This window comes from Aythya marila (assembly GCF_965140915.1).
Source record: "Aythya marila genome assembly, chromosome: 2".
Taxonomy (NCBI): Eukaryota; Metazoa; Chordata; class Aves; order Anseriformes; family Anatidae; genus Aythya; species Aythya marila.
The window spans coordinates 107,442,628-107,464,437 of NC_139043.1; the positions used below are offsets into that span (position 1 = coordinate 107,442,628).

General features: G+C 40.0%; 1 protein-coding gene across 2 annotated transcripts; it reads left to right on the top strand.

Annotated features, from left to right (window-relative positions):
• Window positions 1-1,804: 1,804 nt before the first annotated feature.
• On the top strand, window positions 1,805-21,070 carry THOC1 (THO complex subunit 1). 2 transcript variants are annotated; one of them, XM_082754038.1, is made up of 22 exons: window positions 1,805-1,889; window positions 2,489-2,562; window positions 2,667-2,727; window positions 3,263-3,329; window positions 4,172-4,290; window positions 4,984-5,032; window positions 5,528-5,623; window positions 5,912-5,994; window positions 6,506-6,579; window positions 7,188-7,296; window positions 8,535-8,666; window positions 10,050-10,150; window positions 11,677-11,743; window positions 11,916-11,966; window positions 12,595-12,665; window positions 13,535-13,558; window positions 13,981-14,076; window positions 14,949-15,014; window positions 16,945-17,028; window positions 17,260-17,407; window positions 18,815-18,893; window positions 20,505-21,070. In XM_082754038.1, exons 1-22 carry the CDS (start codon window positions 1,842-1,844, stop codon window positions 20,798-20,800), a joined length of 1,995 nt encoding a protein of 664 aa, XP_082610164.1. In that variant the 5' UTR covers window positions 1,805-1,841; the 3' UTR covers window positions 20,801-21,070. The 2 variants fall into 2 exon arrangements, with proteins under 2 accessions (XP_082610164.1, XP_082610165.1); XM_082754039.1 differs by lacking the exon at window positions 13,535-13,558.
• Window positions 21,071-21,810: the final 740 nt, after the last annotated feature.

Below are 21,810 nucleotides of genomic sequence, written 5' to 3' on the forward strand. Positions count from 1 at the left end.
AACAGCATCCTAAACAGAGGAAAAAATCATGGCCTGTATCAAGCAAAAAATGGCTATTAAGTCAAAACAGTAATATTTTTCTTCTTTGTCTGTTCCTACACCAAGAAAAAAAAAAATATCTTCTATTCTGTACTCACTACCAAGTTACATTGTACTTCAGGCTGGCAGCCCTCTATAACATCAGCCTTGGCTTAAGGAATACTTATATTCTACAAAGACACAATTTACTTTGTCAGTATCTCCTTAGGACACTTGCAAATGGCTTTCTACTGTTCTTTAAAAGTATAAATGCTTTTTTTACCCTATTCAGAGAGCTCTTTGTTTCTCTTTCGTACAGCTCTGGAGGTGGGGGACAACATCAGAATAATCTCAACATAATACAGTGCCTTATTCATCTGAAAATGTGCTTTAATTTATCAAAATAAGAGATGAGAAATATCAGAAAGACGTTGCAGAAAGCCAAGCAAACTTTCTTGCAAGCCTGAACGGGTAATATTCAGTATGTCTCGCAGCGTATGCAGGTGACTCATTCAAAACGATTAATCATGCCTATATTCAATGTTATGAAGCCCTTTCCCCCCATGGTTTTGAAATGAATTAAAACGACCCTGGCATACCCAGACTTTTTTTTTTTTTAAGGAAGTGTCACACAGTGGTTTCATTTATAGACGAAGGGCCAAACCTACAGCTGGCAGTGCCACCAGAACCAGGCGTCCATCCGCACCTCTGTTTTCTGGGTAAACGCTTCCCTCTGCCGGCAGAAAAACGAAGGAGCCACACAATAAAACAGGCTTCCTAATGATCTTTGAGGTTTTAAATATTTGCTTTTAGAATAGTGAATGCAATTAATAAAATGCAAGCAATTACTTGTATTTTCCAGAAGCAGGGGGAAAAAAAAAAAAAAAAAAAAAGGTATCCTAGTTTTTCCTGCCTGCATAAAAGGAATCAGGCAGCACCTGTACTTTTCAACCAGGTACTGAACTGTGGTGAACTGTGTGCCTTGGAGACCTGGGAAAGTGCCCTGGGGCTCTGCTTTCTTTGAGGTGTCTGAATTATTATAATAATAGAATTATAGAATGGTTTGGGTTGGAAGGGACCTCAAAGCCCACCCGGTTTCAGCCCCCTGCCATGGGCAGGGTCACCACCCACCAGACCAGGTTGCCCAAAGCCCCATCCAGCCTGGCCTCAAACACCTCCAGGGATGGGGCAGCCACAGCTTCTCTAGGCAGCCTGTGCCAGAGCCTCACCACCCTCAAAGTTCAAAGCAATATCAAAGTTCAGTAACTGCGACACTTTCGTTTCCAGACACTCATGCTTTCTGAGAAACATTTAGAAGATGTGTAAGCCAGTGTGTTCTAACGTGTTACTTCAGTAATATGCTACATCAGGAGTAGCGCTTAAATTCCACGTCCGGGTCAAGGCCTCCTGAACTATACGCTGTATGAACAGTACATTGCTGTATAGGCTGTATGAACAGTATATTGATTTTCTGGGCATGAAAATAAATAAATAAATAAATAGATAGGTAAATAAATAAATAAATAAATGTTGTGTTGTTGCTGAAATAATGATGGAGAAATTTTAAAAACAGGGAGCTATATTTGAAACTGGCTGGCAGAGGAGGCGGAGGTCTTCAGAGCTGCTAGACACAGGTCTTTCCCTTCCACCTGCACAACCCAAAGAAACAGAAATTAAAGCACAGGGTAGGGAAAAATCAGCTTTTTTTCCACCATGAGGGCGGGGGGGGGGGAGCAGCACCTCACTAACGGCCCGCCCTCAGCGCCAACGGCCGCCCGGCCGCCATCGCGTCATCGCGGAGCGCCGCGGGCCGGAGCCCAGCCATGTCGCCGCCGCTCTTCAGCCTGCCCGAGGCGCGGCTCCGCTTCACCGTGAGCAGCCCGGGGGGCACCGGGGGGACGGGACGGGACCGGGGGGACGGCGACGGGGCCGGGGGGACGCGGGGCTGCCGCCATCTCGCGATGGGCCGTGCTGAGGGGGGCCGCGCCTGGCTGTGGGGAGGGCCCGGCTGGGTGCTGAGGTGCCCGTAACGCGCCGCGAAAAGCGGGGAGTGGGGCTCGCACCCCCATCCCAAACCGCCCCAAAAACCTCTGCTGAGACGGGGAGGCTGTGGGGGGCTTGGGGGTGTGGTAGGTGAAACAGCGGGCACAACGCAGCGCGCCCCTTTGTGCTTCGCTTCCACCATGCAGCCCTCGGGTAGCTCGGGTGTGAGGCGTGATCTGCTACCTCACATGCCTAATTTGCTAAATATTTCTTGTTATTTACCCGATTTGTTTCCAAAGGCTCCTTTGTAAGTCGATACGTGGTGTGTGTTTACATGTAAATCAACACACGGGGTGCGGTACGCACGGTTCCCTCGCATTTCTGACCATCAGGTGGCAGAAAACAAAAGTGATCTGGCAGAAACAACCTTGGTACCATTCCAGCTTCATACTGCTCTTGTAACTTTTGTCTGTTCGCACTTTGATAGTCTTCCACCAGAGAGGCCCTGCATAACAAAACTATCAAACCGCTGCTGAACGCATTTAACCAGATTCCTGGGAGGTAAGTGGCTGCCATTTGCTTTAAAAAGTGCCCGTTTTCAGATCTTTTTTTGTGTGTTCCTAATAATAACGTTATTAACTGATGTGAGATGTTTGTGTTTGCAGTGAAAATGAAAAGAAGTGTACCTTGGATCAAGCTTTTAGAGTTATTGTAGAAGAAGAAATAGTAAGTACTTCAAACTGCTACAGCATGTCTTTTAGTATAAATCCAACTTTAATCTACTAGTTAGGATATTAGTTTAACAGCAACTTATTGCAGTATTGGGAAATACTGATTATTAAAAAAAAACAGTCTGAAAATTCGAGTTCATAAATACAGATTATTCTGCATTATACTTCAAGAGTAGGGTGGAGTGGGTTATCTGTTACTAGCATGTAACAAAGCTGCCTGACAGTAAACAAAAGGAAACAGAGGGTGTTTTTGTTGGTATTACTTGAGTGTAGGTGGAATGGAGGGTAGTTATATTCAGAGGTGAATGACACAGTCTGCAGGGTAAATATTGTAGGGTCTTCAAAAGCTGGAACTGGTCAAGAAATGTTGCTCATTCAATAAATCTGTATACAGTTAACTGATGAGTAACAGGTTGAAATTTCAATGTCAATATCTGTTATAAATACCCCTGGTTAGAAACAAGAATTTTGGTTTCATTAAATATATTAAAGTCAGAATAAAGAAGTTTAAAACTGTTCTTTTTGCTTAGATAAATAAAGCTCCGTGTGAAAATCTCCTGGCAATTATTTCTCTTGCTATTAATGGAGTCACAGAAGGTGAGCATCTTTTTCTCAAACCTGTTGGCAGTTTGGGGGGCTGTAGGATTGTTTCTGTTTTTAATACTTTGATTTTTGTAAGTAGTATTCAGCAGTTGGCTTTGATAATATGTGGTGTTTACGGTAGTGGTTAACTCTGTTTAATGAGAGGAGTGAAATAAGAATTAAATTCAGTTACTTGTGTGACCTTTGTGTACTGAATGTCTCTGCTCTCCTCCCACATACTGACCTGCCAGGACACTGGTGTTTTTTAGATACTTGGATCTGTTTTGATAACTGTCATCTTCTGTGTCAGAAATCATTGTGCTAATCTCTTTTGAAGAGTCTTTCACATACTTCTATTTATTTACTTGTTCACATTACCTATCAAATACTTGTTTTATTAAGTATAGCTCAATTACGTATGTGTCTTAACAACTGTAGAATAACATGATCTATGATTACGATGCATGCAGACATTAGCAAGGTACAGAGCGTGGATATACATGCTTGAGGAAAAGACTCTCAGACTTCTTATGTGTATGCAGTAGAACTATGGATTTAGAAGTCTGAAGGAGTTTAATTGTGAGATGCAAGGCTAGCTGTTTGAGTCTTCTGAGATTTTTAAAACAGTTCTCGTTTAGTGTTTTCTGCACATTAACACAAAGCTCTCATCTGCATGTGTACACGCATACAAAAATATCTTCAGTGGGAGTTCATACTTCAGCCAAAGCTTTTTGTTAGGCTATGTAGAAACTCAGGAGAACTTTTTTGCTTCTTTGGGAACATGTCCATCAACTGCCATGCATCTTACTGCATTCCAGTTCAAATTTGCTGAACAAAACACTCGCTGTTCCTCATAGGTATCTGCACTGCATCAACCCCTTTTGTGCTTCTGGGAGATGTTCTGGATTGCTTGCCTTTGGATCAGTGTGACAAAATTTTCACTTTTGTGGAGAAGAATGTTGCTACATGGAAATCAGTAAGTATTTTTCCAAAATGTATGTTATGCCAAAGCTTTTGTCTACCCAAACCATTTTTATGAACAGTTTTTAATTCTCTGTGCAGCTGTCTGTGTTAGAGTTGTAACATTAAGCATGTTTTGTTTTCCTTCTCTTCTTTTCTTTCCTAGACTTCTTCCCATAGACCTTCAGGCTGTTCTATTTGAGATAATGTAGTCTTCCCCAGTATATTCACAAACTGCTTCTTATCATTCATTCAAGCATTCTCATTTTCTTACTGCCAAACTACTATTACCGTCAATGCACTAAATCTTTTGTGTGTTGCTCTTTATATATGTATAGAAATAATGCACGGAAGGATAAGGGAAATGAGTGTAAAAATTAGTGTGGTCCAGGAAAAACAAAGAGGATCCCACTCATACAGTTCATTGTTATGTGTGGGGATTTTTAGTGGTTTGTTTGGGGTTTTGGTTTTTCCTTTTTATTTGAGGGGGGGAAACTGGATTTAAGTTTTGTGGTTTATGCTTTCTTGAAATCTTTGGGGTTGTTTGTTTTATGTTGGCCTTTCATGAAAACAGTTTCTTATTTAAGGGAAAACTGAAATTTAGAGTTAAGAGTAGGAATGACTTATACTTGCATGTGATTTAATTAAAATTGCTCAAAAACACTTTTGCTGTCTCTTAATGATCTCAGTACTTTTTACTCTGTTTCAGAATACGTTTTACTCTGCAGGGAAAAATTACTTGCTACGAATGTGCAATGGTGAGTTCTAGTTCTTCACAGGTTGTGGTGGGGGATTAAGGAACAGCAGATTAAAGTGAGTTTAATAATTTGATCAGAGGCATTCAATAAGTAATAAAAGCAGGTCACGTATCTTAGTGCATGTTCATGAGTCTTGCAGATTAATGTAAAAGTTATTCTGACCGTAGGGAAATCTCTTCAGCAGTGGAGGTACTTACAGAAGAACATCTGAAAAGTATTTATCTCTCAGCAATGACAAGGCCCCAGTCAGAGGCAGTATCTGATTTGGATTTGTTTGAACTAATCTTTTCTTGCCACTGTAGGAATTCAGAGAATAAATAGAATACATTTGGGAAAACTGTGGCTGATCTGAGGAAGTTACTGGCATTTAAATTTACAAACCTTAGCATCTTTTCATGAGTTACGTGGGATGTGATTAGCAAGTCTTAAAGTCTAGCGTGTAAGAAATTGAAAGAGGGACAAATACTAATATTCTGTACTTTTTGCAATATTTAGATCTCCTAAGAAGGCTATCAAAGTCACAAAACACAGTCTTCTGTGGAAGAATTCAGCTGTTCTTGGCTAGGTTATTTCCGCTTTCTGAAAAATCTGGTAAGGTTTTTCCATTTCATCACACCTAACACATGGCAAAGACTAAATAGGTTGCATCTTTTAAGCTTGTGAAGGTTGCAGATGAAATCCAGTTGGAGAAAAGCACTTTGTATCTTATTTCTTGTCTCTGTTGTTAGTGTTGTAGGTGGCTTTAATTTGTTGTGATTTCAAGCACAGGTTTTGAATGCTGTTTCTGAGAATTTAATAGCAGTATCTCATAAATAATGAACTGAACTAACGGACTTATGAACTTCACAGCTTTGGAGACTGACCTTCTATTTTCTGCAGGACTCAATTTGCAGAGTCAGTTCAACCTGGAAAATGTCACTGTTTTCAATACCAATGAACATGAGAGCACATTAGGACAGAAGGTGAGAATCCTGTGTCATTTTTCACTCATTCTGCAGAAACCTATTCTGTAACCACCTAAGATTGCTACTGTGAACATTCTACATTCAGAACTGTACGTTCATAATTTGGTTCTCCCTCTTCCAGACCAGCTGGCTGATTCTGGAAATGGGCATGCTATTTGGTACAGTAAACTGTGTAGGCTTGGGGGTGGAAAGGGATCTTGATTTGACTGAGAGATGAGAACTGTCACTTACTGTAAAAAGTTTTCCATACAGTCTACAGAGAACAGAGGTTTCCTTATGAGTTTGTTTTTTATTTCTTGTTTTTTGTTTTTCCAGTGTAGGTCAGGCTACCATTTTAAAGTGTAGTATAGTGTTAAGACAAGGACTTGGGTATTTACTGGAGATCTGTTAAATTACCAGCCTAAGCATCTGAAGTGCAATAATTGGTATAAAACTAAAGAACGCCATGAAAAATCTATACAAATTACAGTGGCACTTACACGAGTTCTTCGTTATTTTTTCCTATTAGCACTCGGAGGAGAGAGATGAAGGGATGGAGGTAGAAGAAGGTGAAATGGGAGATGATGAAGCCCCAACAAGCTGGTGAGCTTATAACAAGTCTAAACATTGAAACATAATTTTATAAAGTGAAAGGAAAGAACGGTTTGGAGAATAACTTTAAATGTTGCGCTCAGAATTCTAGTTATTTCTTGCCCCTTTGTGACTGGATAGTTGTTTTGTTTGCTTGTTTGTTTGTTTGTTTTTGTTTTTTTAATGGAAGCAGGTTTTTAAAATGGAAGTTGCCTAGAAGTATAAAGTCTACAGATTATTTGAAAAAAGTTTCATACTCTCGATGAAAACTACTGGTATTCTTTCACAGTTCTCCCAAGTATCTTGACAAAACTTGTTCTGGTAAAACGTGTTCAGGGATAATGAGCACATGCTGTGTGTGCATTTAGGAAAAAGGACTTTGTTCTTCTTCGTTCCCCAGGCAGTATAAAACTCCTAGGTCCCTTTTGCTTCACCATTTGTGTTGTTATGATGGAAAAAGTAACAGTAGGCTGGATGGAAGACTCTTTTAGGGACAAGTTTTGAATGATAGACTTTTCCATAAGGGCTCACTATGGACTTTATTGCACCTTTCTGAGTGGACTTGAATTTAATGCAGTGCTTTCAGTATGGATTTTCTTAACCATATTTTTTTTTTCCAGTTCCATTCCAATAGATTATAATCTGTATAGAAAATTCTGGTCACTTCAAGATTACTTTAGAAATCCTGTGCAGTGCTATGAGAAGGTCTCATGGAAGACTTTTCTTAAGGTAATCTCAGTTCATGCGTTCAACAATTCATCCTAAGTAAAAAGTAAGAAAAAAATTTACATAAGTAAAAGAGTGACTGAGCAAGAATGGAACAGTTCAACTGTTAATGCTATTGAAAATGAGGAACATATGAGGAAGTGCATTTTGCTGGTTTCTAAAGTGAGCCTTTGACAGTAAACAGTATATTAAGCTGTAAATCTTCTAAAAAACTTGAGTAAGTCAATTACAGAAACACTTCATATGTTTCAGTAATGTCAGAAGTACTTTTTTGTGATTTATTAGTTGCAACAAGCAGAACTTTTTAAATAGTTCTACCTAATCCCAGGCCTTTCTTTTGAGTATTGCTTATTTTTGAATGTTAATCCCACTAGATTCCTAAAATTGATAGGATTCTACTGAAACAGATCACTTTGTAGAAGCAATGACTTGAACCAGCTGTTGACTTCAGCCACCTGTTTCAATTTTGCTTACTTTGAATGTTGAGGATGATTTACTGCAAAGCTTACCCATTTCTTCACCCTTGGTCATTCAGTTTTTAACAGTAAAAAACTTTTTAACTTTTTAACAGTAAAGCCCACTTTTTTAAAAAAAAAAAAAAAAAAAAAAAAGTCTCTGTTCTCTGTATTGTAGAAATTTAGAGGTAACATCTGTACAGACATCCTTATATAAATCTGGTTAACGAGGTCTATGTCCTCAGAGCTCAAAAAGAAAAAAGATTATTATAATAAAACATGGTTGAGAGAATGACGGTCAGGTTGAAGTCTTTCAGATGAATTTTTTGACATATTTTCTTCATTGCAGTTTGAAGGCTGAATTGATTTTAAGAAAAGCACTGCAAACTTAACTTTCACCTATGTACCTTTTGTAATAATTCTGAACAAATGTGATGATGTTTGAATGTTAGCACTATTATGATACATACTTTTTTTTTCTTCATAACATCTAAACAAGAAAGCGATTGTGCTCTATTTACAAGCCATAGCATTTTGTCCTTAGTACATTTAAATGCTCCAGTTGAGTAGATGTTCTGAAATGATAAATAATGCTTTGACTCATAAATAATGTTCAGAGATCCCCTGTGCATTGGTACATTGGCAAATAGGTGTTATTTTGACTGGCTGATAGCAAGTCTGCTACCAATTTTACTTGGTTGGCACTACATCTATTATAGTTCTCTAAATACAAGCTTTCTTAGTTTATTTTTTTTCTTCATGTGGTAAATAACTCTTGTTTTATAGTACTCAGAAGAAGTTTTGGCAGTTTTCAAAAGTTACAAATTGGATGACACTCAAGCTTCCCGAAAAAAGCTGGAAGAACTAAAAACAGGCGGAGAACACGTGTATTTTGCAAAGTTCCTAACTAGTGAAAAGGTACGTGGTCTCTTTGCTCAGAATCAAGAGTAGCTGAGGTCGGAAGGCACCTGTGGAGATAATCTCATTCAGCCTCCCTGCTCAAAGCTCTCAGCTCGAGCAGGTTTTGATCTGTACCACGTCCAATTGGGTTTGGAATGTCTCCACAGTTTCTCCAACAATCCCATTGCATTGACTGCTGCATTAAGATAAATTTCTTCTGTTCTTACATTTTATTCCTTCTCTCTGGATTCTGTCTGTTTAGTTGAAGATTCAGGGACTACTATTTCTGGAATAGTCTGCAGGAAAGCTGTTGTTTATTTCACTCAATACGTTTTTGTTTGTTTTCATTTTAAAAAGGGAAATTAAAGTAAATATTTATGGAGCTGCTTTTTTATTGTCTTTACAATTACGCTTTCAAAACTTGGCTGATGTGTTAACCATATTTCCTTTTTCTTAAGTCTTGTTTAAAATCGCTTTGAAAATGGTATTGAGCGTTTTGAACTCTGTTAAGAGTTAACTAAGAAATGAAATGCTATTGAATTGAATCCTAATGCTTTTGTCTTCATTTTGGAATAACTTGTAACTTTAACTTTTGCAGGCAGGTGTTAGTAGGTGACAAAGCAAGTCACAATGCAAAATAAATTTTCTCTTTCTGGAATTGGGAGGGTGAAGAGAAGGAATATGCATGCTTATAAGCCTTCAATTTCTGTGTCAAGAATTTTGAAATGATATAGAACTGGTTGCTTAATAAATACACAGGTGGAAGGTCTTTTTCTTTAAAGAATCTTCTCAGTGCTCTCTTTGTATGAGATCATGGAAATCGTGTTGCAACACATGAGGTGTAAAAACAGCAGTGTACCAGTGTACGCTGGTGATAGGGGTAAACACTTTTTTGATAGCCAAACCCTTACGTAGCCAGTAGTTCATAGGAAAAGGTAGTAAGCTGTCCTTCAGTTACTGAAAAATTTGAATATTTGTTGTTCCAAATTCGTGTTCATTTCAAAGTGAATGATTCCTTAGGCAGAATGTTGTGAAATCCAGCAGGATAAAATTCAAAAAAGAAAAACTTAAGAAATACGCCGTTTGCTTTTACAAGCAGGTCCTTGTGATTCTAAGGAATGGGTTACATTAAAAGTTTTGATAACTGTCTTTCCTAAATTGTGCTGAATGGCAGTTGCACGGATCTTGTGGAGCTTTGTGGAGCACTGTCTTTAACGTATAGGTGATCCTGAATAGAGATTTTTGTAATGACTTGCCATCATCATCTTCTTGTAAAAATTGTCCCCGTCTGATTTATCTGAAAATATTTGTTGTTTTTTTTTTTTGCAGTTATGCATGTTTAATGTCTTTAAAGTCTATGTGTAATTCTTTTTCTTTTTTTTTTTTTTTTTTTTGGTCTAGTTGATGGATTTACAGCTGAGTGACAGTAACTTTCGCCGTCACATCTTGTTGCAGTATCTAATACTCTTTCAGTATCTGAAGGGACAGGTCAAATTTAAAAGGTAATACGGATTGAGTTAAACTGAAACATTTTAAAAGCACTTACATCTACTCATTCTAAGGTTCTGGTGAATCTTGTGGAACCCTGGACTGGTAAATATAAGAGGTGGATGAAATTATTTTACGGCAGTAAAGGGGAGGTCTCATTCCTGCCTTTGTGTGATTCTCTGCTTCCCCTTGCAGGGACACCGGTGTTTGTTAGTCTCAAGTTTGTGCAGTTTTTTAAGACAGCAAAAACACATCTGCTTGTCTTGCAGAGTTTTCTGTCAGGTTAGTTAGTTGGGTGGGATTTCAGAGAAGCAGAGACCTCTAGAGGTTGGTTAAGGTGCATGCCAGCCATGAGAGGGAAGGAGTGCCTCTAGCAGCAGGCCATTAGGTAGTGCAGGATACCTACAGATTCAAAATGATGGCATATATATCATCAACTTTGCCATCCACATGTGGCAGTGTTTGCTGATTTGTTTCTTCCTAAAGCTCTGCAGAATTATGTCTAAAACAGCAAGAGATAACAAGGGTGACTACTCCTTTTATAAACTGATGGGACAGAACAAAGCCCTGTTTTTTTTCTACTCAGTACTCCACTGTTATGCTGAAGAAAAATGTTCCTGTTTGTTCTTTTCCTGTGCCATTAACCATATGGGCACATAAAAATTAACATTTAAGGCTTTCACCTGTAATATACTGCCTTTTGCAAACAGATCTCAGAGAACTTTGCAAACTAGATCAGTTTTATTATCCTCGTTCTATAATTTATTTACCAAGGTGAGCCAGTGGCAGAGAAGGACTAGAATTCAGGTATCCTGAACTGCAATTCAGCCCTGTAGAGGTGGTAGTTGATCATTTCAGTGACAGTTCATTCAGCAGTTCATTAAAAGCACTCATTTATCAGTGGGCAAGGACAGTGTAATATATATATGGCATGGTATAACACTAATTTGTTCACAAAAGAATTCTGATCTCTTCTTGGAAAGGAAATGAGCCACATCCTAAGTATTGTATTTATTTCTACTTTTTACTTTTTCACTTCTACTTACTAATTGCATTATAATTCTAGGTTATGCTATATAGAACTCATGGTTTATGGTACTCAAGATGTGTGTCCATATAATGCCAGTAGATTAATTCTTCCTTTTACTATGGTTTGTCTACAGTAGTGCTTTAGCCGAGGTTAGGAGCGGATCTTTTGAAGTCTGGTTTTTGTGTCCGTTTGCTGTGCTTTGGGTCCACATAAAGATCTGTTCTTGAATCACACAAATGAACTTTCTACTGGCTGAAGTTAAACCTGGAAGTATTTTCCACAAGCACATCAAATTAAAGCCACAAACCAAAAAATGTTCAGTCCATGGGACCAGATCAGAGCATATTCAGAGTTCCTTCTTCAACTCCCCTCCAACACCTCTTAGGAAGCACAGAAAGCACGTAGTGTAAAGGGTGTGTCCTCAGCACTATTTCAATATTTAGTCATCTCTTCACATTTAACAAAAAAAAAAAAAAAGATGATTTAATGATTTCTCTTTTTCAATTCCAGTTCAAACTATGTTCTAACAGACGAACAATCTCTTTGGATTGAAGATACTACAAAGGCAGTTTACCAGGTTGGTACCATAGATTCTTACGTAGAAATTACGTAGAAAATGTAGTTACCTCATGTCATAGTGTATTAACCACCTTTGAAGCAGTAACAGCCGTTTTTTTTTTTTTTTTTTCCTAAATATTCTGTAAAGTATAATGTTAAAAGTTAACTTTTTTTTTTTCTCCCAATCATAGCTTCTTTCAGAAAATCCGCCAGATGGGGAAAGATTCTCAAAAATGGTAGAGGTAAGAACTTTGGTGCATGTCTGAACCAAGGTCTCTCTAGAGTGTCTAAGGAGTAAAAAGGCCATATCAGTAATAAACCATCTCTTAGAACGTAAACATAAAGTCTGAGAGACCTTTTATCTCATCTCAGGAAGAGATCTCATAACATCTTTTAGTTTTAGCCACATTTTCCCATGTTTTTGTTAATGTGCTTTTCTTCTTTCTGCTGGGGAGAAATGGAAATGGTCATACATGTGCATGTATACTTACATGAGATCATTTAAAATTTATATATATATATCTTTGCGGGAAGGAGTACTGTGCCCAGAGACATGGGAAATAAAACACAAATGGAATTTAACCTTTTTTCAATCTTTCTGCTTTCTGTTTTTAATTTTCCTTTGGCTATATCTCTTTCTTTGCTCAGAGAAAGAGAAATCAAGCCTTTCCCATAGTCATTGGAGCAAGGAGATGCACTGTTTTTGGATAAACTAAACCAACTACCTAATATTGTACTGATGACCTTCAAATTTGTGGCTGAAATACACTAAAACCAAGTTTTTTCCTTAGTTACAATGGCTTAATATTTGTGGGGCCAACTTTAAAGGTAATTATGACTCTGATAATATGGAATATTATGTTTCTCCAGCATATATTAAATACAGAAGAAAACTGGAACTCATGGAAAAATGAGGGCTGCCCAAGCTTTGTGAAAGAAAGGTATCTCTCTTTCAAAGTAGAAATTTGTCATTTATTTGAAATGATGGCTCGGTTTCTGAATATATATGCACAGTGTATATGAACTCAATGATTCACACAACCTAGACATTTGTATAGTTGGATGTCCCTTCCACATGTGCAGAATGCTCTTAGATTTCTGCCAAAAGTTTTAAGGCTTTGTAATGCCAATGAAGAGGTGGTGATGCATCTCTGGGTCTCAGGAGAGCATTCCTCATTGTCTCATGGCAGCATTTTGTTCTCTTAATACCAAGGATCCAGTGGTTGGGGATCACGTTGTCTCCCTTCCTGCCTTTGGCAGACGCTGTGATGAAGAAGTCAGTGCCTGACTTTGCTATATAGCAGTAGGGATTGCCTCTTAAAGCAATTCCTTTGGCATTATGGCTTTAATGGGGCAGCAAACCTGGAATTATTATGATGTTTGCCACTTGGTGGCGATCGCTTACCTGAAAGGAATGTACAGCTCAGTGGCTATTGCCATCAAAAGATTTCCTGCGTAATTAGTTACTAACGAGTGGCAAATATGAACTGAGATTCCATATGTGTGCTTGACTATTCTCTCCACTGGCCACAGCCCCTTAGTGGTGAGCAGCAGACGGGCCACTACCTTTTCACAAATTCTTTTGTGCAGAGGTCAGGTGGAGCCATCTTTTCCTGGCTTCAAGCAATTTATAGAAAAGGGAGGGGGGTGGTAAGAAGAGAGAAATAACTATTGGAAAAGAAAATGTAAAATTATTAATTAATTAAAATTATTAAATCTGACTTAAATATTTGATTGAATCTTAAATTAATTATTAATTAATTAAAATTAATAAATCTGACTTGTATAAATGTTCTGTCTCCTTCTTTAGATCTCAGCCAGAGTTTCAGCTTGGGTAGGTCTTACCCTTACCTCAGTGATGTGGGATCTCCATTCTCTGATCCCATGAAATCAGGTGCAGCTGGGGAAGGAGAGCTTGCAATCGTAGTGCAGATGATCCCAGCAGCAGGGTAGATCACACTTAGTATGTGCTGCTGGAATAAATGTGATTTGCTTCTTTTTCTGTACTGGAACTCTGATAAACCTTTAAATTTGTGAGTGAACTGATTTTGGTGTCTGGAAAATCCTTTTCCTTATCCCTACTTTATGTTCTCTCTCCTCTTCCCCCTCCTTTCCACCCTGGGAATCTCAGTCCTTCTGAATACCTTCACTGTGATTTAACTCAAAGCCACCTGAAATGAATTGGCTTAGTTTTGTTTTCTTAAATATTACTGACTTGATATTAAAGAGCTGTTTTGTTTTTTTTTTTTCCTTTAGGCCTCCTGATTCTAAGCCAATGAGGCCTGCAAGAAAGAGGCCAGCTCCTGAGGACTTCTTAGGAAAAGGACCAAACAAAAAAATCCTTATGGGGAAGTACGTTGTGGTTTGTTGTTGTTGTTGCTTTTCTTTTTCTTTAGAGGGTTTCTGTGGTGGTGGTTACTTTGGTGGTTGATTTTTGTTTTGTTTTGTTTTGTTTTTTGCCACTGATTGTTTTTCTAGTGAGTGTTTTTCAAACTTCCTCACTTTGGAACTGCAAAACTTGGTTTAAAACCAAGTGGGCTTTTCCTTAGTCATCTCTTATAGATCCCTTATAGATAGTCCGTAAGTCATAGGCTGCAAATTAGTGTTTTTATACTTGTTGGATCAGTTTTTATCCTTTTGTTTTCTTTGTTTTTGCTTAACATGTGTCTATGCCATGGATTTTAAAATAACACCTACTGATGTTTTATCCGTGGGGCTAAGTAATATGCAAAATCTTCCATTGGAGAGATCATATCAAGAAGTATTCTAAGTGCTATATTTTTCCACTTTATTTCTAGGAGAAATTCTAGTCTCTGTATTGTAGCTGTTCACCAAACCTAGATGTGGAAATTATGATCTCCTCTTGAGCCTCAAGATCTTGTACTGAGTTACTAAACACTGAGTGCTCAATGTCCCTTCTGAAAAAGAAAACGATAAATTACTTCATTTATCAAAACAAAATGTTCTGTCCACAGATCAGCCAGAGACTTAAGTAGAAGTTTAGAAAGTTATTTTCCTAATTTGTAACATCAGATAACGTTTATGTCACTTCTGGTAATTCCGAATACGTTTGTATCACAAAATTTGTATTACACCCTTTGTTATAAAGGCTTTGGGAAGAGAATTTGTGTAGCACTGTTTCGTGTGTCTGGCTTTGGCAAATGATGGAACGTGGGATGATCAGATGAAGGAGTTCAGTTTGTGTTTGTGCTCCTCTCTTTCAGTGAGGAACTGACCCGCCTGTGGAACTTATGTCCCGATAACATGGAAGCTTGCAAATCTGAGAGTAGGTAGGTAAGAAATAGCACATTATTGTCTAAAGCTAACTTCCAGCACTCTGATTTATGCAAAATTACAGTTATTACAAAGTTGCATAAGGAAAGTGTTCAAGATGATCGTATAGAGCATTCCATCGTGCTGTGTCTTGAGAGAAGCTGATTCTATGCATCTCTGTCTTGAAATCTTCTCACAGTTTTCTTTGCTATTGTTCACTCATGTAATAGAGGGTGATTGTATAATTAGGTAGTTTCTGTAATAAAGGAATTTTGCCAAGTCTGGTTCTAATGAAGTTGGCGAGCTATTTAGCCATGATTTTCAGGTAAGCGTGTGCTTACCCAAAACTTGTGATTCCTGGTGCATGGAGAGGAGAAAGAGCTGGGAGGGAGGCAGGGGGAACACGGACATGGACAGCACACAGAAAAAAAAAAAAAAAAAAAAAGGATGGGGGGGAACCGCATGTGATGGTTAACAGGAAAGAGCAGGTCCCAGAGAGTCTGGATTCAGTTTAAAGTTTTATTGTGGACACTGTGACTGAACACGGTCAAGAGACTTTCACTTTTTTACATTGATTCCTCAAGTCTTTATTAAGTGGGTTAATACTTCTTTGCCTGTCTTTGTTTTAGATAGCTGTTCTTGGGATAAAATCTGCTTTTTAAAATGTGCCAAGTACAATAGGATTGAAATCAGATGGGTTTTTATGGTGCACTTAAACATGCACATAGTCAGTAACACATTGTAAACACACATGCAGCACTGGTTTTCTGGGCAAAGTATGGTTCTCAAAACAAAACCAAAGTGAACTTGGAAACCAGCATTCTCTTTTCCCTTTTTTTTCTTCTTTTTTTTTTTTTTTATTTTAATTTACCTGACTGATCGCTAGGTTCTCTTGTAGAAGCTGGTATCTCTGTCAAACATTAGGCAGGAGAAACACAGACCATGAGTCTGCTTTGTAGCACTGATCAGTTTGGCTCACAGTAACCTACAGCTCTCAGTAATGTTTGTGTGTAGTCTTCAAAGCAGAAGGCTGTCCCTGATCATTGGGAATATTATTTTTGTTAGAGCTTTAGGCCATGCTTCCTTATGTACTGGTTTGAATATCATATAGAAGCAACCACAAGCTGTTCAGAGAACGGAAATACCAGTTGACCTTTTAATGTGTCCCCTGTGGACCACAACTTCTGTCTTTTAAATCACGTTACCACAGAAGAGTTGAGGTTGGAAGGGACCTCTAGAAACCACCTCATCCAACCCCTTGCTCAACTACAGCAAGTTGCTCAGGACCCTCAGGTTTTCAGTGTCTCACCACAAGTGGAAGCTCCACAGCCTCTGGGCTGCCTGCTCTAGAGTTTGACAACCATCACAGAAAATCTTTGGTTTCCTTTTCTTTTTTTTTTATGCTCATGTAAAATTTCCTGTGCTTGGACTTGTGCTTGCTGCCACTTGTGCTCTCACTGAGTAGCATCTGAGAGTCCAGCTCCTCCCTTCTTTGCCCTCCCCATCAGGTATATTATTGCTTTCTCTTCTCCAGTGTAAAGTACCCAAAGTATGTTCAGCAGAAAGTACAGGGATCACCAGGAGGAGTGAAACAAACGTGTCTGAGCAAGTCTGGGAAGCTGCTGAGATGAGATCATGAAGTACAATATTAAGCTGCCTGGTGCTTTCCCATCTAAAATTAGTGACCATAAATAACTGAAGTGGGGTTGGCAGTACTCTGGCTTTCCCTGGTTGCGGATGAGCTGGGATGTGAGTGTATGAGGGAAGAGACCCTGTTTTACTTACCCCATCCCATCAAATTGCACAAAACAAACAGCCAGTTTAGATTCCTGTGTGTTTGTGAGCTCAGCATGTGGGGGTATGTTTGAGATGTTTCTGAAGTAACTGAAAAACAGCTATTTTATGTAGAATGTGCATAGAATTAAGATCCTTACTTTATTTTTTTAGGGAATATATGCCAACGCTGGAGGAGTTTTTTGAAGAAGCTATTGAACAGGCAGATCCTGAAAATATGGTTGAAAATAAGTACAAGTACGTAGATCTCTTTGTTTCACTTTGTTTTGATCTCTTGCACGTTTGGATTGTTAAAGAAAACCAAGTGTTCTCTATACTACTGTGCATCTGTGCTGGACTCGAGTAATACACAAAAAGTATAGATTTGGACAGAATTATATTAATTAGAAAATGACTCAGATCTTTTTGTGTACTTTTATAGATGACAGAGTGTTACCAAGCAAACTTTTTTTTTTTTTTTTTTTGTAGGGCTGTGAACAATTCTAACTATGGGTGGAGAGCATTAAGACTACTGGCACGCAGAAGTCCCCACTTCTTCCAGCCAACGAACCAACAATTCAAGAGTTTACCAGAATATCTAGAAAACATGGTAATCAAATTAGCCAAGGAGCTGCCTGTAAGTGGTATTATCCTATAATAATCATAATAATAATAAATGAATTCATTTGACTTCCTGCTTGTCTCTTTCTGCAGTCCATTTGGTACATGGGGGGAAAAACACAAGAAAAAATTTGTACACTGAAGGAAATATTGCAGGGAAAATTGCTTTAATCTGTGAAGATTCCAGTAATAGTAAATTTCGGATAACTTGGGCTAACATTAACTGCTGAGCTTGTATTCTGTGACCGAACAGCTGTGGCAATCCAGGCTTTTCTTCACCATTGCAGAGTTGGTAGATAGGAATATGTTTCTACCAAGCTACTTGGTTTCCGCATTGCAGTGCAAACCCCTTCCACGGCAGGTGTAAGCTGGTGGTGTGGCTCGTGGCAGCAGTAGCTGTGGTTAGCAAAGGGGCAGCGTGTGCAGCTGAGGATACTGTGGTGTTGCAGCAAGATCTAGCAGGGCTCTTTGGTCAGCCCCCTGGCTTTTAAAATATGTAAAGAAAAAAAGACCTCATGGAGTTGTAAATCTAATCCATTATCGCTTTGTATGTTCAACAATACAAATCCGAGGCAAGGGCTTTAGGGGTCTTTCAGGTTGCTTTATACACAGTGGTAAGAGACGAATGGTTGGGGAGGGGAACATTTTCTAAGCCTTTGAGTTAGCACGCAACCCGGGTATTTTGTGCACATACGGACCCTTGGTTTTGTATGTGAGACCTTTCTTGTCTGTGATGTAAAAATTGGATTGTAATGTGTAGCGTTTTCATTGCCTAGCCATCAGAATTAACTAGATGCTAAAAGCAATTTTAGAACAAATACTGGGAGGGAAGAGCGGTTTAATAGACAACTTGATGCAGTGTTCCTGATGATGCAGTGGTCCTGGACCAGGTATTATGGCAAGAAACAAATGCATGGGTAAGGCCTGCGACTGAGATGTAGAAAAGGGAGCCTTTTGTTCATCTTGTCTGATCAGTAGCTAAATCAAGAAGTGAAAAGTCTGCTGATTGTTTACTTGTTTGCCACCTGTAGCTAGTCTACAAAAAAAAAAGTCTGAAAATACAGAAAACTTGAATTCCTGAGTGAGGAATAAAATGAGTGAAGATTTTTATTTTTTTTTACGGAAGTAATAAAGCTATGCATGTTATGCCACATTTGTAGGTAGTGTGGAAAGAACTGGAGAGAATCCTGTGAAGTCATTTGATAGCTTCATTAGTTTATTTTTGGGGGTTTTGTTTTTTAATTAACACTGTTTTATTGTTACTGGTGTTCTGGATGCAGAAGACTGGGGGAGATTTTTAATTCTCATATGGGATCATGTCAGATTTTCCATTCTAACACACGTGCCAGGGACCATCATAGAGCTGTAGAATTTCTCTTGGAACACAAAATTCATCCAATGATATTTAGTTCTCTCATTATAGCCTCCTTCAGAAGAAATAAAAACAGGCGAAGACGAAGATGAGGAAGATAATGATGCTTTATTAAAGGAAAACAATGAAAGTAAGATTTGCATGTTCTTAGTCTTTTCACAGTTTCTCTTGATGCATATAGTGGAAGCTGTGTTTAACTGTAGTTTCTGCTCAGGGTCACCAGTCCCGGTTGCCCTGGTGCTTCTGACTTGTACCCGCATTCATACTGAAAAGTGCAGCTTGTCAGGGCACACCTGTAGCAACCTCTCAGTCTCCTGATCTGCAGTGCCAAAAGATAAGCATTTTCATTAGGGGCCTCTGCCATTTTTGCTGCCTGTTGTGTGTTTAGTGCTACTAGGTGTTTGTAGCCCAAAGATGCAGAGTGCTTGGTAGAAATCCCAGCTGTTTCTCAGCCCCTCTTCCCTCTTTCTGCCCTGTAGAGGCCGCAGGTGAGAGCTTCCCTCTACCCCACTGGGGTAGGTAGTTATGGGACCTTCAGAAACGGCAGTGTTCCACTTTGGGTATTTTTACTTCATCTGCATTTGTCGGTCTTGAAGGCAAAAGCTTCTCTGTGACAGAGAAGACCGAAACCTTCCTGACAAATACCATCTCTTGTTCCTCTCCATGACCCAGCCCCTTCGTGTGTGTCTCTTGCCAGTAACTTTGGTGTGTCGTGCTCTCAGGTGTCCTTCCCTGTCCCGTGTGTATGTCCATTGCCTTCCTCCATCCTCGCTCCCGCCCCCATCTCCCAGAACCTCTCCCTGGTGCGGTGTAGCTCCGTGCGCTACCTCTTGGACCCAGCGTGGGCAGGGGGAGAGGTGGGGTGTGGAACCCGCACACTGGCCACTGCTGCTGAGCCTCGGGGGTTTTCTGCTACTGGAAAGCCGCCTGTGGGCCTGTGTCAATCCCTCTTCTGCTGTCTTAAAGCAAAGAGGGGAGAGCTGTGCTCTGCACGTTTTGCTTAGAAACAGTGGAAGTGCTCTGCGGGCTTTTTCTTCTTTTTGTTGTTCATGCTCTTCTAGTCCTTTCCCTCAACGTAACGGTTTTAGTGCAAATTAATGACTGTGACCGAAAGCGCTAGAAGGAGCTGAAGCTCCGTCCGTGCCAACTAACGCTTCAGGTGGGGTGAGGGTGAGCTATTTGCTAAAAATAAGGAATATGATGACTTTGTGTAAGTAACTCAATCTCTAAGGTGTTGTTTTTTTCCTCTTAAAGTGTGTAAAATACCTGGTTTACCACCAATGTTTATAGTCCAAGTTAAAGCTTTGTAAACCCACTTGTGTGATCACTTGGCTTCTCAGCAGAGCACTGCATGGAGTGTTTTTATCTTGATGCCAGAATGACAGAAATGTCCTCAAAGCACTGACCACATCTTAAAGCTGATACCCTGGTCGCTCTGCTGCTAACAGGACTGAGAGGCTCGTTAACTGTTTATCCTGTAGCAGTCAAGCAAGGTGATGCTTAAAAGGGAGTTTTAAGAAGACAGGGAAGGGATGTTCTTCTTGAAACCCACTACAGCTGTGAGAAGCCAGAGCTTTTGGGTAGGTTAAAGGCGCAATGGCAGGGTTATGTCAGGCTGTGAGTGAGTGAGTGAGAGGCTCGAAATGGGGCAGGACAGGGAGGAATCATTTGCAGCATCGACTGGAGACGCTCCCCGAGTCTCGCTGTGATTTTTATTGTTGGTTTTTTTTTTCCTCTCCAGGTCCAGAGGTGCAACGGGACAAAGCTTTGACAGGCGACCAAATGGAGATCCTTGCCAGCAGGCTGGGGGAGCACTGGAGGGCCCTGGCCCCCTACCTGGAAATGAAGGATTCTGACATCCGGCAGATTGAGTCGGACAGCGAAGACGTGCGGATGAGGGCCAAGCAGCTGCTGGTGGCCTGGCAGGATCAGGAGGGCGCGCACGCCACAGCCGAGAACCTGATCAGTGCCCTGAGCAAAGCCGGGCTCGCTGACCTCGCGGAGAGCCTGAGCAATGACGCGGAGAGCAGCAGCTAACTGCCCTCGGGTGTTAGCCGGGGTCCGCGGTGAGGTAATTGTAGTAATTGTTGGTAGGTAGCAGCCCTTTGAGAGGTGTCTGGTGTTCGATAAACAATAAAAACCTTTTTTTATAATATCGTTCACTGTCCAGGTTTTCTGAGAAGAGGATTAGGCAGCAGGCTGTAGCTCGGATGGGGGAAGCGTAAAAGGGAGGCTGTGTCTTTGTGGGGTTTCTCAGAGCAGGGAGCGGTGTGAGCGGCTCCCATGCCACCAGGTGGGTGTGCGGCAGCTGCAGGCCATGAAAACAGACCTGGGGCAGTAACATCTCTGTCATGATACTGAACCGGGACAGACAAATACCTTATTTGTGAAGTGATGTGGCATTTCTGTAAGGTCATGGGGTTTTGGAGGGGTACAAGCCGTTCCGTGTAGTTGTATTAGTTCTTGCAAAAAAAACCACAGATTTTTGTGATGGTGAGTTGTAGCTGGCCTACAACTTGGTTCACGGCTCTGTCTTGTAGAATTTCTATCGCTCAGTGAAATCTCTAATTACTGTTTAGAAAACCGTATCACAAACCATTTCTCTGCAGCGTGTTCTGTTTCAGTTATTAAAGCGTACCCATGGACATTCCAGGGCAGTTCCCTACCTTAGAGGCAAGTTCCTGGCTGCAGTGCCACTGATGAGAACTCTGTGGGGCTGCATCTCCTTTACATTTAGTGGTATTAGGAATTCGATTACTGGGGACTTAGTCCAAGTCTGCTCAGGCTGACAGCACTGGGCTGTATTGTCTCCACCTGTCTCACACTGTAAGTAACAGGTAGCAAGGTACAAAATCCTCAGCTGTGACTAAAGGTGCTAGATTAATCGAGGTGCGCTGGGATGCCTAATACCCACCTCTTATGGGCCAAGGCAGCTTTGATGCAGGGCTCTGACCCACCAACAGGCCTGACAGGAGACCCTCTAGGGGAAATTTAGTAAATGTGGGGATCCCTCTCCTTGGTTCATGCCCCACTCTAGAGCTTAAAAA

Coding starts and splice junctions, on each gene's coding strand:
- THOC1 (XM_082754038.1), top strand. CDS start 1,842: ATGTCGCCGCCGCTCTTCAGCCTGCCCGAGGCGCGGCTCCGCTTCACC. Junction 2,728..3,262: donor TTATTGTAGAAGAAGAAATA/GTAAGTACTTCA, acceptor CTTTTTGCTTAG/ATAAATAAAGCTCCGTGTGA. Junction 12,666..13,534: donor CCAAGCTTTGTGAAAGAAAG/GTATCTCTCTTT, acceptor CTCCTTCTTTAG/ATCTCAGCCAGAGTTTCAGC.